Source organism: Pinus tabuliformis, chromosome 9 (genome assembly GCF_031772625.1).
Source record: "Pinus tabuliformis cultivar Carrire ecotype Pingquan chromosome 9, CPIR1, whole genome shotgun sequence".
Classification (NCBI taxonomy): Eukaryota; Viridiplantae; Streptophyta; class Pinopsida; order Pinales; family Pinaceae; genus Pinus; species Pinus tabuliformis.
In genome coordinates, this window is record NC_142307.1 from 1,422,415,906 (window position 1) to 1,422,430,375 (window position 14,470).

The window sequence follows — 14,470 nt, forward strand, 5'->3', positions numbered from 1 at the left end:
TTAAAAACCAGTTACCAGTCTAACCAGCCGGTTAGCAAGCCCGCCGGTCTAAACCGGCCAAAAAACCCGATTTAAATGCTGATTTCTCCATTTTTTTTGCCCTAACCGATGAAAACCGGCCGGTTTAGGATGGAACCGGCCGGTTTGTAACAAACCGGCCGGTTCTATCCTAAACCAGCCGGTTTTAGGCACACCCACCATAAAGTTAAAAAAGCATATTTTTAACTGTGTTTGAGGGGTTTTGGGCGGGAACTAAGGGTGTTTCAACCCTAACAATGTTGGCAATTAATGGTAATGTTAAATTCTTAAAGTAAAAGTGACATTTCCTTTAATTTTCATTTTCATCCTTTTACTTAAATTTTTAACATTACCATGAAATGACTCAGGATGTTTGAGAGTGGTTTCGACCTCATTGGATTTCATATGGAGAAACTAGAATTTTAGATTTCACTCAAAATTCAGCAGACTTAATGGTTTTCAGGATTTCATGGTTTGGGGGTAAACAATAAATGCAATTAGAGCTCCAAATGATGAGAAAAACTCCTGATCTAGATCTCATTGTGTTGGACGATATTGATCCAACATCAGAATGGGTGGAGGAGACTGAAGAACCTGTGTTTGAGGCTGATTTTGATATCGACATGGCTTTGGCAGGGGATGAAGCAGATTATGTGGTGGCATCAAAACCAGGATCAATAGCGGCATCAAGGAAAGGCAAAGAACCAATGGAAGGCACTAGTCATGCAGGTCGACAAACTCATGCTTCCATTAGGTCCACTTCTATTGTCATTGGTGGCATTGATACTGAGGTTGCAGATCAGGCTGAGGCATCCTCAGACTCTGAACCAGATGATGTCTATGTAGCTCCTGATGATGATCTTGTGTCTATTAGTGGTGATGAACTTGATGATTGATTATGTGTACACTGTAGACTTGTAGTAGGCCAATGGCCTCATAGCTTGCAACATTGTTTTTGGACTTTATAGGCCATTTAGAGCCTCATTTCTTATGTATTTTGCTATTTTGTTGATGATATGTATTGCACTCGGTGCCATTTTGATATATTCACCTTTACATGGTATATAAATGAGCAAACTTTGCATATTTTGTCTCTATTGGCTTGGAATCATGGTTTTACATCTTAAAAATAGTTTTGTTTCATTAAAAATTAATTATTTAATGTATTTTTTTAAAACTAGTTCGTTTAGACCAAACCAGTCTCGGTTAGACCGGTTCCGGTCGGTAAACCGGTTCATTAGGTGGACCGGTCCGGTCACCGGTTCCGGTTTTAAAAACATTGATGGGTGCCCTCCTGTAGATGAAGTCTACCATCCACCCTCCCTCAGGCTCTTGTGACACCTCAAACTGTCTCGCCCGAAGTGCAACATGTAGTTACCTCGCAATCAACTCCCCCTGTGTGAGCCCAGGCGTGGAACCTATGCTACCTTGGCAATAAACCAAGTTGTCCCTAAGCCTGCGTCTATCAATCTGTGCCTCCACCAAACGCCTCAACTAGAGTGTCATGGGTGGGGAGGTCCCCAAGGGTAGGATCAAGAATTTGTTGGGGTACTGAAGAATAACCCTATGGGTGCCCCTCTCTCTGTCTCAGGTCTACTAATAAACTAGGCGAAGACCTGTATCTGTACGCCTACCGCTATACCACCTTGTATCGTCCCATGCCTTGCCTGTCTGCAGGCACCAGTCACTCCCCGCGTGTACTCAATATGATGTAAGACACTCCTACTCCACAACGCAATCCAACACACTACGGTACACCACCATGCACCTCCATGCCCATCGGTAGTCCACTACTCAACATTAGATGCTCCCACACATCCTTGGTTGTGATGGCCTAAAGCTGTCTCTACGTGTCGGGCCACACCTGATCGGTATCATTACCTCCACCATCGCATCATTATACCCATCGATGAATGGATCGTCTCTCCAAATCCCCCCTAAGGGATCTAAGAAGTGAATCTTCCTATGTGTCAGGAGTGATGCCACCACTGCTCTGCTCCTCTGCGTCCTTTGTGCCCCACACAAAAGTGAAGAGTCCTCAGTTCCATACAAGGCACCGTCTAGTGGCCTGCCAATGCCACCTCCTCCAACAAACTCCTGCCAGAGTATGTTGATCACCCAGTGATCCCATGTACAAACGTCATACCAAGACAACCAAAGGAGTATATCCATAAACGGGTTGGCCACTGGTGCTGACCAAGACTCCCCTAGCGAATGTGCACACTCAACAGACAGGTCAACTATACCATCTAGGTTATAGTCAACCAGCATACCTGGGAGATGATAGGTAGTCCCACCCGGATCCCAATGCCAGTCTGGGCTTCCAGTATCCCCAGTGCCTGGAAGCTCTTGCTGAGCTACACCCGGGTCCACCACCATCTCCATAGCCCACTCCATAGGGTACCAACTCCGAATCTCTCGCCATCCAACCCCAAGAGAGGGATCAAATACACGAACTCCCGCACATAGAACAACCCCGACATGCAGATGTTGCGCCTTGTGCAACTCTAAACGTCTCATCCTGCTATCCAGGTCAACACACGAGATCTGACTAGGTAGATCTCCCTCTCTCCCGGAAAAGGTAACCCAATATTGCTGCTAACCTGGTCATCCCCTCTAGTATGTCTAGACAACTCCGTCTCTCTCAATCCAATTCGTAGGGATGGGCTGATAACGATGTAGATCTTGTCAGTGCACCTCTGAAGCGAACTGTGCTGGAATTCCAACGTGTGGTCTCTATGTTGCCCCTCATCAATGGCTATCCCAAAGGATGGTCGTACATCCTCCTCCATCATGGGCTTGACATGAGCCTCCAATTGCTCCTCCATAGACAACCCAACATGCAAGACATGATCATCAGTCAACTGTAGGTGGTTGTCATTCTAAATCTCTGTCATAGACCGAGATGCCCCATCAATGGATGTGTGCTCAATTGCCTCCTCCAATCTATCTACTAGGGCTACCAAAGGAAACTCCAACAGGGGTGACTCCTGCGTCACACTAGGTGTATCCTTGTGCTCCTCCTGCATGCCATTAGCCTCATGATCAACCCGTTGGAATGTCTCTAGGTGAACTCCCTCCTCTGAGGGTATGTACTCTCTCATCTCGTCACTACCTCTGCCTTCCATCTTCGTCTCTATAATATTGCTACTAGTGTTTCGTTCAACAATCATGTTCCTATTATTTCCTTCATCTGCGGGTCGACAACTATTGTTTCTTCTTGCGTTCTTCGCTGACCCACCAGTCTCTTGATGCTCCTAGTAACATTTTCAAATTCCTCCTACTGAGACATTTTTGGGCATAAGCTCAATCTGGAGAATAATATGGGACTAGTGTTTTAGCCTCTAGAATTCTAGTCCACAATAGCACTTGAGCATTTGTATGATTTAGACCCACAAGTGGCCAAAATCACGCTCTGATACCACTATAATATTCCTAATGGAAATTTACAATGATAAAAAAAGCAAACATAGGAGAAACACATATAAAAATTTACAACACATTTAACATCTAGAAATCTCCATGAACTGCGTTGATCTGAGCCATTTTAATAATAAATAAGAGGGTATAATGAGGTGCTGGAAAGAGTGCACCTAGGCTTGCTCAAGGCAAGTTAGCTAAGCCCAAATGAACAATAAGAAATCCCTCTCAAATCTGTTGCTACTCTCTCTTGGCTCTGCATTGAAACTACCTAGAAAATATGCTACTAGCTGCAAAGAACTGCTGCTAGGGCCTCCTTGGGTGCTCAGAAAATTCCGGGAATTATACCTCGAGCTCTCCACCAATAACCCACAAAACCCCCAAAGGAATTGCCCAAATGTTGACCTTGGAAATTCGGCCCAATTTTCACCTAGCTCCTTTAGCTGCTAGCTGAGTTGGGGCCCCTGTTTGACCCCTCAAATTTTCCCAGAAAATTCTGCCAAAATAATCTTGGCCTCTCCTCAATAAACCTAGAAAGGGTTTGTTCTAGTTTTGACGCTCCAAAATTGATCCCAAAATGTTTGGCCCTCCTCCACAAGTAGAAGATGTAACCTGTAGAAAATGTTGCATTTGCTACTCCGCCAAGATGTTGGAAAAGGCCCCACAACACTTCCCCTTCACTCCACCTCAGTTTTCAGTCACTAACTCCCTTCACTCCACAACCTTCAAGTGTGCCTCCTCCAAGCGCTGTGCAGTCCCTGTATTGTCGCTGCCAATTCTCTCTACAAACTCACACTCCCTACTACTGGTACAAACTGGTATAGGTAGGACTCCTTCCTTGCGCTGGCACTCGAAGTCCACCGAAGCAAGGGTTAAGATCTCCACTCGGAGACACTCGTACGCTAAACAACACTGCAGACTTGGCTTCAACTCAAGCGTGCTATGTCAAAGACACAATTTCTGTATAGATGAATGAATGACCAAAATGAGTGCCTCTTGCTCTATTTATCAAAGAGCCTCCAAGATGCCCATGTGGGCCCAACTCAACTTTACTCCACCAACTTCACTCCAATGAGAGCATAATCCACACATGGGTCGTAATTCTCCATGGGGTGGTCCCCACGCTCCACTAGAACCGCAATATTTCCCTTCCTTCCTAATGTTTGGACCCCCACTTGATCCCAAAATTCATGTGGGACCTCTAAACCCACATCTCCTAAGTGCAAACATGAAATAAGACAAAATTGGCCTAGATTGATATTTCCCTTAGCAACATTGCTAAGCAGGAATATCACATTTCCCTAGGTGAAACTTAAGAAAATTTGTATGGGATTGGAGATAATTAATTTCTCTGTGTTCCTAGCCTCAATGACACCTCTCAAGGCTAGAACACTTGTCCAAGCTACAATATTTAACATTTGTAAATAGGCTGACTACTCATCCAATTTGTTGAGGAATGCTATTTAAACATTAGATATGCTCTACACTTCAGGTTTGAATTCCACAGCAACAGGCATCTTGACCTCTTTTCTTTTCCATGTTTGATATTTAGGGTTATACCCGTGTTAGTTTAATGTCCACTCAAGACCAAGAATATCTATAAAACATTACTAGTTATCTGTTAAGTTCTGAAGTCATAATAATCTAGGATCCTCACTGCTAAGTGCAAACATATATTAGCTTTCTCAGTTGTTGATGTTTGTTGGAGAGAAATATACCCAGTTACTTGTATAATATATTTAGATCATACGTTGATGTGAACAGGGAAATCCTTTATGTTGCGCACAGATTGCATATTCAAAATTTTGATCCTTCCATGATATTTTAGAGAGCGGTTCAATTTCTGGTCTTCCAATGTAGATTGTATGAAGTTTGAACTAGCTATTATTTTCGATTTTACTGATACACACTTTGCTTTCTCATTAGTTTTATTACCTAGGAAAAATGGTGGCACTAAATTTGAATTGACCATTCTTTGTAATAGATCGTTTTCACTTTTAAGGAAGACTTATGAATTGCATGGAGCTACTATGGGTTATGATTGAATTAGCGATTAGAAAGTCAACCTTTGCAGGGGATGTATGTGCCTCTAAACAAAAAATTTAGGTCACTGTAATATAAAAGTGTTCACTCATGTGATGAGTAATCGAACTTTCCTCCTGTCCCTGTTATCATCAACCATTATCTTTGAAGTACTGAGTGACAAGAGGCTTTTCCATATATGAAATCCATTCTATAAGTGACGAAGTTGACTATAACTGTTGAGATCTATTCTCCTCTTTGAATATGTTCAATGCAAGAGGATTAACTTGTACACAGTACACTACGGCCAACACCAGATCTTGACATTTTGGACTGAAGCACTGAAGCATCACATCCAGAAATGGGTTTGGAGATATTCACTTTCCAACACGACACAATTGCATTGTGCATGCAGATTGTAAAATTCACAGTTCAGTACCCAATTCTCAGACCCTTCTGTCTGTAGTGGAGTTAATTCAAAAGTCAAAAAATATGCAGTTATGTTAGATGATCATGTTACCTGTCATAAACTTATGTGCAAGCATGTTGCTTAGTATGTGGTATGTGAGAAGTGTGTGCATGCTTAAACCTTATGCACAATTGCACAAAAAATGGCACAGTGCAATTTCTATGATCTGGCATAAAACAAACTCCCTCTAAAGAAGAATGAATTATTTTCTTTAGATTAGAGTTCATACTTCAGAGGAGGAATGGTCCGATTCTCAGCTGGACTAAGGCCTTTCAACAGAGCTTTCCGAGCATGCACAATGAAATGTCTAGTTGGTGACAAAGATGCAACAGTATCAATGAATGTACCTGTTCAACAAAGAAAACAAATTACCACTTGATTTTACTCATGTACAAAAAGTGAAGCATAAACATGGAAAGAAACAGAAATGATTAGACTTTAAATTAGTGTTGAAAATATCGGTATCGGCAAAATATCTGCGAGGGTCTTGAAAACATCTTATCGACAATATCGACAAAATATCAGAAAATATCGGCAAACATAAAAGATGCATAATATATTCATTTTTTTCAGATTTTTAAAAATATAAAGCAATAACAACATGAAATAAACACATTGGCACAAAAATATGAAGAAAGTAGTGATATATATGATGTAGTGGATGTAAAATAAAATACATCAAAGGTAATACCAAATCCTGTTAATCCCTGATAGTTGTCCAATCAAGGACTCAAGTGTGAAGAACCAATACAAAATAACATCACATATATAAAAATATCTCATCATCATGAGTTATATGTAGCAAAACAAATAAAACTAGCAGCTAACAATCTAAGATCAATGCCCTCTCCCCCTTTTACAGGAAAACATGACGGGTTGTTTGCTAGGCCTGCCCCTAGTAGTAGAAGGCCCTGACCCTGTACCTAATGTCAAATAATCACTGCTGGGTGTGGAGTTGTGCTCTCATATATCTATAGCAGATGGTGTTGACATTGATTCTCCCAAAGTTTCCTCCTCCTCCTCCCCTAAGTCCTCCTCCTCTTGCTACCCCTGTTCTAATGGTTCCTCTAGCTCTAACCATGCAGGTGAATCCTCCAAGATGGGAACCTCAGAATCCACCCTCCATTGAGACAATACATCAATATTGTCTAAAGAAATGGCATTTGTATCCATTTGTGTTTCTATTTGCTTCACTCAAAGTCGGAGATTGTAATGTAGATACACTAAATCATTGAGGCATGAGAACTCCAACCTATAAGAGTGTCAAAAAAACTAATGAGTCTTGACTCTTGACACTTGAGGGTCATAAATTAAAATTACAATGAATGTAATTGATCAACTGAAGGCTGAAGCTCAAAGTTATACTTGTTGCACTTTTTTGAGTGTATTTTCTCAAATACAATCCAATTGTGCTCACACCCCAAAGAGCAACATGTTTGACTAAGGATTCTTGTGGCCAATTTCTGCAAATTTAATGCCCTTGCACCATATTTTTGCCACAAAATATCTACAACAAAATAAATAAATAAAAAAGTTAAAAACTTAAAACATAATTAAGCTTTCAAATAAAAGTTACATAATTGAATTTTTAAAATATAAAATTATAAATAAGTAAATTCTAAATTGAAAATTCTAACGAGTCATGACTTGTCACTTAAGTGGCATGAAGAGGGACTTTTCCCTAATAGCATCATCAAATCCAAATAGGCCAACACAGTCCCAATAAAACTGTATCTCGCGATTGATTTTGCTACGAAGCTCAGGATCAAGTACCATCCTCTGATACAAGAATGGAACCCTTACATCACCTCGCCATCAAAATCAAAGGCGCATTTGCATGAAAATGCAAGGTTGAGGAAGAGTGTTGTTGCATAAATGGGTCGATGAAACATCCCTATCCATTGACTATCAATCGCATCCCATAACATCATCTATATATCAAGCCCAATAGAACCCTTCCCTGCATAATAAGCACGAATGGCCTTCTTGTCCTTATCCATGGCCTCATACAAATAAGCCATTGCAGGCTTGTCCCCATCTACCAATCTCAAAACTTTTACTATAGGTTCACTAACTGAGCACACTTCTTTTACTCCCTATCAAAATGTGTCAGTGTACACCATTTTTGCATTGAATCTCCTGTCATGTCTCCTATTGTATCTACAATCACACCACTCATAAAAAACAAACATTTGCTTCAACTCAAACTGGCATTGAAGCAAAGACTGAAGAGTAATAAAGTTGGTGGCAAAACATGTGATTGCAGGACGTCACAACTCCTTGTTTCTAGTGTATCTCCTCATGAGGCTAAAAACAAAAGCATGGTTATATATAAACTTGGGGATGCTCTTAGCCATATCAATCACCTCCTTGATAAAGCAGAGTTTCCCCATATCCTCAAGCAACAAATCGACACAATGTGCTGCACATGGAGTCCAAAACAATGTGCAGTGCCTCTCCATAAGCATCTTGTAGGCCGACACATAATTAGCAGCATTATCTGTTATGAATTGCACCACATTTTTCAAACCAAACTCCCGGATGAACCCATCTAACAACTCACATATCAATGTTGCATCTTTTATATGTGTTGATGCATCCACTAATTTAATAAACATGGTACCTTTAGGAAAATGTACCAAGAAATTTAGAAGGGTCCTACCCTTCCTATCTGTCCAACCACCATACATCACTGTCCATCTAGACATGTAGAGCTCAAACCAAAATATAATTTCATATTTAAATTCCTAAACTCATCCAAAATTTACCAATTACAATTTAAGCAAGAATTTATCAATTTAATACAAAAACATCTACCAGGTTTTCGTGTATGAAGTTCATCCTAAGATGTTGCAGCTCCAAATTCGCTTCCGTTACCAAAATAACCAAATCCTCCATGCCAAACTGGGCACAACCTCAGTACCCAACTCCAAAGTGCTTCAAAATTTGAAGTAATTTGGCCCTTGTGCCCAAAAACTTCAAGAACAATCAAAATTGATGTATCTATGGCTCTTTATTGTAAATTCCTCCTTCCTACACTACGCACCAAAGCCAAAAGACCCCCTTCTAAGTCGCACTCCCTTCTCCTTTTATTTCTTAGAACCACCGCTCATTCATCCTCCACCACCCTACCTGTGAGGTGAGGATTCTTGCCCACTGTCCATTATGTGGCTCCTCAAAGTCATTTAAAGAGGTACTCACGTTTTATTTTGACACTCATCATCTCCTTTAATGTAAACATTAACGAGTTAGGTAACTTTCTTTTCATATATAAAATTTTGATTTGAAATTTTATTAAATTCTACCTTTTAATCTTTAATTTAAAATTTGAATGGTGAGTTTCTTTGTGTTTCCTTTTTATAGTTAGTACTTTCTTTTTAGTTTAGAACATTAAAGGTTTATATAGTTAGTTAATTTTATTTGATATACAACATACAATATATATATATATATATATATATATTCTTCTTTTAGTCAATAAAATCTCTTGTAATTATATATTTTGAATAATGCACTAATAATATTAAGATGGCAGTGTTACAAATACTCCACACATATGTTGGTATCTACTTATTACTTTGATAATTAATTATTAATCCATTACCTTATACATGGACATTTCTCAGAATTAGTTAGTATTGCATACTAGTGCAGTGCATGTGATACATGCATATGTAGTTATCATATGCATGTCTCATATACATGCTAATATTTCCATGTTTTTGATAATTCAAAGTGGATCATTACATACATCCCTCCTTCAGAAAACTTCATCCCGAAGTTAAGTTTTATATAATATATCAGTAGTTATTGAAGAAATTTCAACCCCCACTTCGGTTATCAGTTTTCCTTATCACTCCATGCATTTAGTTTTAAATCCAAGCATGATAAAAATTCTAAAATCTGGAAATGATAATAATTTTCTGAAAACACAAATTTAGAGATTTCACAACTGCTGAAATTGCAGAAATAAAACACAGCAAAAATATGACAGCCACACACAGAAAATAACACAGTGATTTTTGGTCAATGTGACTCTGGATAAACCCCTTACAACTCCTGGGGAAAACCAGTTTGAGAGCTCTTCTTTATTTCTAAAAATGTTTTTACAGAGAAACTGAAATACATAGTAAAAATTCCAGCAACCACAAATTGCAATTTCTCGATTTTCATGCTTGAACTCCACCTCGAAAACCGTGCCAATCAGCGAATAGCCGAACAGAAATTTTTACAGCATTAAATGTTGTATGGCCAGCCTCGAAAAACATGCCTAGAACTTGTTGTCCCTCTTCCTCGATTTCTGTGCCTTTCTCCTGTTGTATGGTCTTTCCTTGGGATGCGTGCCAATAAATGTTGCTGCCCAAATTTGCTGAAATGTCTTCTTGCTACTCTGCTTCATTTCCTCATTGCTCAGAAATTTTCTCTTTGCTCTCCCTTCTTTTTCTCTCAAATGCTCATGAAAGATTGAATGATCTGTTCCTCTTTTCTTCTCCTTTTATTCTCTAAATGACCTTTTGGGTTACCCTAAGATCTAATGGTTGAGATTCATTTAGATTTGGGATGAGAATAAATGTGCGTTTAATTCTCACTTTCTATTTTTTAACTCACCCACTTAAATAAAGACCCACTTAGCTTTTTATTTCCATAGTCACTTTTTCACTTTTTAATTCTTCATTGAGTTTAATAAAGTCACCTTTAAATTAGAATGTAACTTTACCACTTATAGAGTCACTTTTAAATTAGAATGTAACTTTACCACTTATAAAGTCACTTTTAAATTAAATTGACTTTACTATTTATAAAGTCACTTTAGGAGAAAAGTACAAATAAATTTGGACACTTTTCCCTAGGCCAAAGATCAAAGCCTTAGGGAGCCACTTGTCCTCTGGTACTCAAATTTTAACACTCCCTCTTACCGAGGAAAGTGTTTCTCACCACTCCAATCTTGTCTCTGAAGTAGACATGCTTGCTCCGTGGTAAGGCTTTGGTGAAAATGTCCGCTACCTACTCATTTGTGGAAATGTACTCAAGGTCCCTTTTGGACATAGTCTCTAATGAAGTGATACTTGACCTCAATATGCTTTGACCGGTCATGAAAAACTAGAATCTCCGTGAGTTTTATGCAACTTTGATTATCACAGTAAATTACAGAAGGTCTCAATGCCTGACCAAATAGACCAAACAACACCTTGTGAAGCCATATGGCCTCACAACTAGCCAAACTAACAGCCATATACTCTGCCTCAGTTGAACTCAATGCAACTGACTATTGTTTCTGGCTGATCCACAACACAACTGCCGAACCCTACCCAAAACAACACTTGGAAGTACTCTTCCTATCTGAAGCACAACATGCCCATCTGAATCTGTGTACCCTGCCAGTCTCACTCCATCACCCTGTCTATAATCCAGACCAAAATCCACAGTCCCCTGCAAGTAACAAAGAATGTGTTTTACAGCCACCCAGTGCACTCTCCTAGGCTCACACATGAACTAACTCATAGTGTTACAGCAAAACATATATCTGGTCGAGTGTTGACCAAATATATCAAACTACCAATCAACTGTCTGCATAGAGTAGGATCCACCTCCTTGGAATCAGAAGCGTGAAGCTTCTTCTAGTTAGTGATCATATATGTAGACATGGGTTTGCAGTCCTCCATGTGAAATCTGCTAAGAATATCCACAATGTACTTCCCTTGTCCTAGGAAGAAATGCCCCTCCTCCTGCCACACTTCCAATCTGAGAAAATAATGCATCAAGCCAATTCCTTCATCTCAAACTCTGAAGCAAGATCTCTCTTGCAGCCTTCAATGAGTCTCTTTGCACCAGTGATGATCAAGTCATCAACATACAACACCAGAATGAGAGGCTCCTCACCCACCATAATGAAGTATAGGTTCGGATCAACCTCACTCTTTGTGAAACCCAACTGTTGCAAGTATGTATCAATCCTAGAGTACCAAGCTCTAGGAGCTTGCTTCAAGCCATAGAGTGTCTTTTTCAATCTGCATATGTGGGACTCCTTCCCACGCACCTCAAAGCCTTGCGGTTGCTCAATATAAACCTCCTCCTGAATGAAGCCATTGAGAAATGCGGTCTTCACATCCATCTGGTGGATCTTCCAACCCATCTCTGCTGCAATAGATATAATGGAGCAAATAGATGTGTACCGAGCTACGGGAGCGAATGTCTCCTCATAGTCAACTCCCTCTACCTGTGAGAACCCTCTCACCACAAATCATGCCTTGAACTTCTCGATGCTTCCATCTACAGCATGATTTATCTTGTAGAGCCATCTGGAAGTAACAACTGATTTACCTTCAGGCCTCAGCACTACCACCCAAACATCGTTCTTCATAATAGAAGAATACTCCTCCATCATGGCCTCTCTCCAGACTTGCTGGCTAGCTGCCTCCTCATAACTAGACGGCTCGAAGTCAACAATGCTTGTTACCAATGCCATGTAAATACAGAACCGCTCAGGTGGTTTACTCTCTCTAACCTATCTCTTTGGCCTAGAAACTGATGTGGCCTCGCGCAAGGTATCTTGAAGCTACTTGGGCTTCCTCTTCCCTGAACATACTTCTCCCACCGAAGTGAAAGAATCCTCATCATCATCAGAATCCTGAACCCTTGAAGGCCTGTCAATTGACCTCATGCCTAAGTCTATGCCTGTAGATGCTGAAGTACCGTGCTAATTGTCCATTAATGGACTACCTTGTAAACTGCTCTGCGGATTACCCTGCATGTTGCCCGAGGAACCACGCACCTGACTCTGAGAGCCACTGCTCACTGATGGACCTGAGACTGTAATCGATGTACCTCCTGATCCCTGACCACTAGATCCATGTGACTAATTCAACTACTCCTGAGGGTCTGGCGACTCTGAATACTCTAACTCTCGTGACTACCTAAAAGCTCTCTCCTCCTCGAACTTCACATCCCGCCTGACAACCACTTTCCTCTGTGCAGGAATATAAATCTGATAAGCTTTCGAGGTCTCGCTATAACCCACAAAGATGCCCTTGTCTGCAGTGGGCTCTAGCTTGGTCCTGTTCTCCTTAGGGACATAGGAATATGTAAGGCACCCAAAGATACGAAAGTGCCCAACATCAAGCTTCTTCCCAGAAAAAAACCTCCTTCGGAGTCACATTCCCCAAGGGATGATGTGGACTCCTGTTCAGCAAGTACATAGCAGTGTTGCAGGCCTCTGCCCACAAAAATAAAGGTAACCCCTGATCATGAAGGATGGCTTTGGCAGCCCCTGCAATGGATCTGTTCTTCCTCTCTGCAACACCATTTTGCTGGGGGTAGTAAGGAACTGTGAACTCCCTCCTAATGCCTGCCTCAGCACAAAAATCAACAAACTCACCAAGGGTATACTCCCCCCCATTGTCTGACCTGAGGACCTTGATCTTCCTACCTGTCTAGGTCTCCACAAGAGCTTTGAACTCTTGAAACCGTTTGAAGACCTCACTCTTGGTCTTCAAAAAATAAATCCAGGTCTTCCTGGAGTGGTCATCAATGAATAAAACATAGTACTCATAGCACTCAAAGATACATGAGACATCCGACCACACACATCGGTATGAATCAAGTCAAGGATCCCAGTCGCTCTACTGTCACTGCTAGGAAAAGGGGATCTAGCAAACTTCCCCATAGCACATCCTCTACATACATCAAGGTGATCAGAACTGAAATCTGGCACACCAGTGGTGATCTCCCACAATGTACTCAAGGCCCCATGATACATGTGCCCCATCCTGTGGTGCCAAATCTCACACAACTCTGAACTGCTAGATCTACTATCGGTCCTGTCTCGGGTGTTGCTACTCAATGCCATCAAGGGCTAGAATGAGAACTTGTACACCTTGGCATGGCGCACACCAATCTCTCTCGCTGAAGAAGTTGGAGTTCCCCTAGGATATATAAGCACCTGCCCTCTCCTGAACAACACATCATACCCTCTACCCTCAAGTGCTGAGACGAATATCAAGTTCTTCTTCATTCCAGGCACATATAGAACATCTGACACTTTCAAGGGAGGTTTGGGTCCCCTATCAAATGTCAATGTCCCCACATCGACTGCTCTAACAATGTTGTCATCACCAAGTACTACCTCCATATCAATATCACCCTCTGAAAGCTCTGAGAAGTACTCTCTGACTCCTGTGATGTGGCGGGAAGCACCACTGTCAACATACCAAATGCTAGAAGATGCTCTGCTAGTAGTGGGGAATGCACACTCCCTCTGAACCTGTATGACAGGTGATCCTGCACTACTGGCCTCACAAGCTATAAACCCAAACTCCCGATAAAATCTCTCTAAGAAGCTCTCTTTCTCTGTAGAAGTTGCCATAGGTTTGTCTTTCCCTTTCTTGTTCTTCATCTCCGGACACACAACAGCATAGTGTTCCAACTTTTGACAATTCCAACATTTGACTTTGGAATAGTCCTTCTCCTTATTTTGTGGCTTTCCTTTACCTTTGCCTTTGCCTCCACTATTGGAAGTTGTTGAATTTGGGTAGCATCGAATGT

General features: G+C 40.9%; 1 protein-coding gene across 2 annotated transcripts in view; it reads right to left on the minus strand.

Annotated features, from left to right (window-relative positions):
* Nucleotides 1-14,470, minus strand: part of LOC149153873 (uncharacterized) — a 428,780-nt gene that overhangs the window by 198,173 nt on the left and 216,137 nt on the right. For both annotated transcript variants that reach the window (XM_089440030.1, XM_089440031.1), the window contains one exon: nt 6,159-6,276. In XM_089440030.1, coding sequence (XP_089296156.1) covers nt 6,159-6,276 — 118 coding nt within the window. The remainder of the gene's footprint in view (nt 1-6,158; nt 6,277-14,470) is intronic.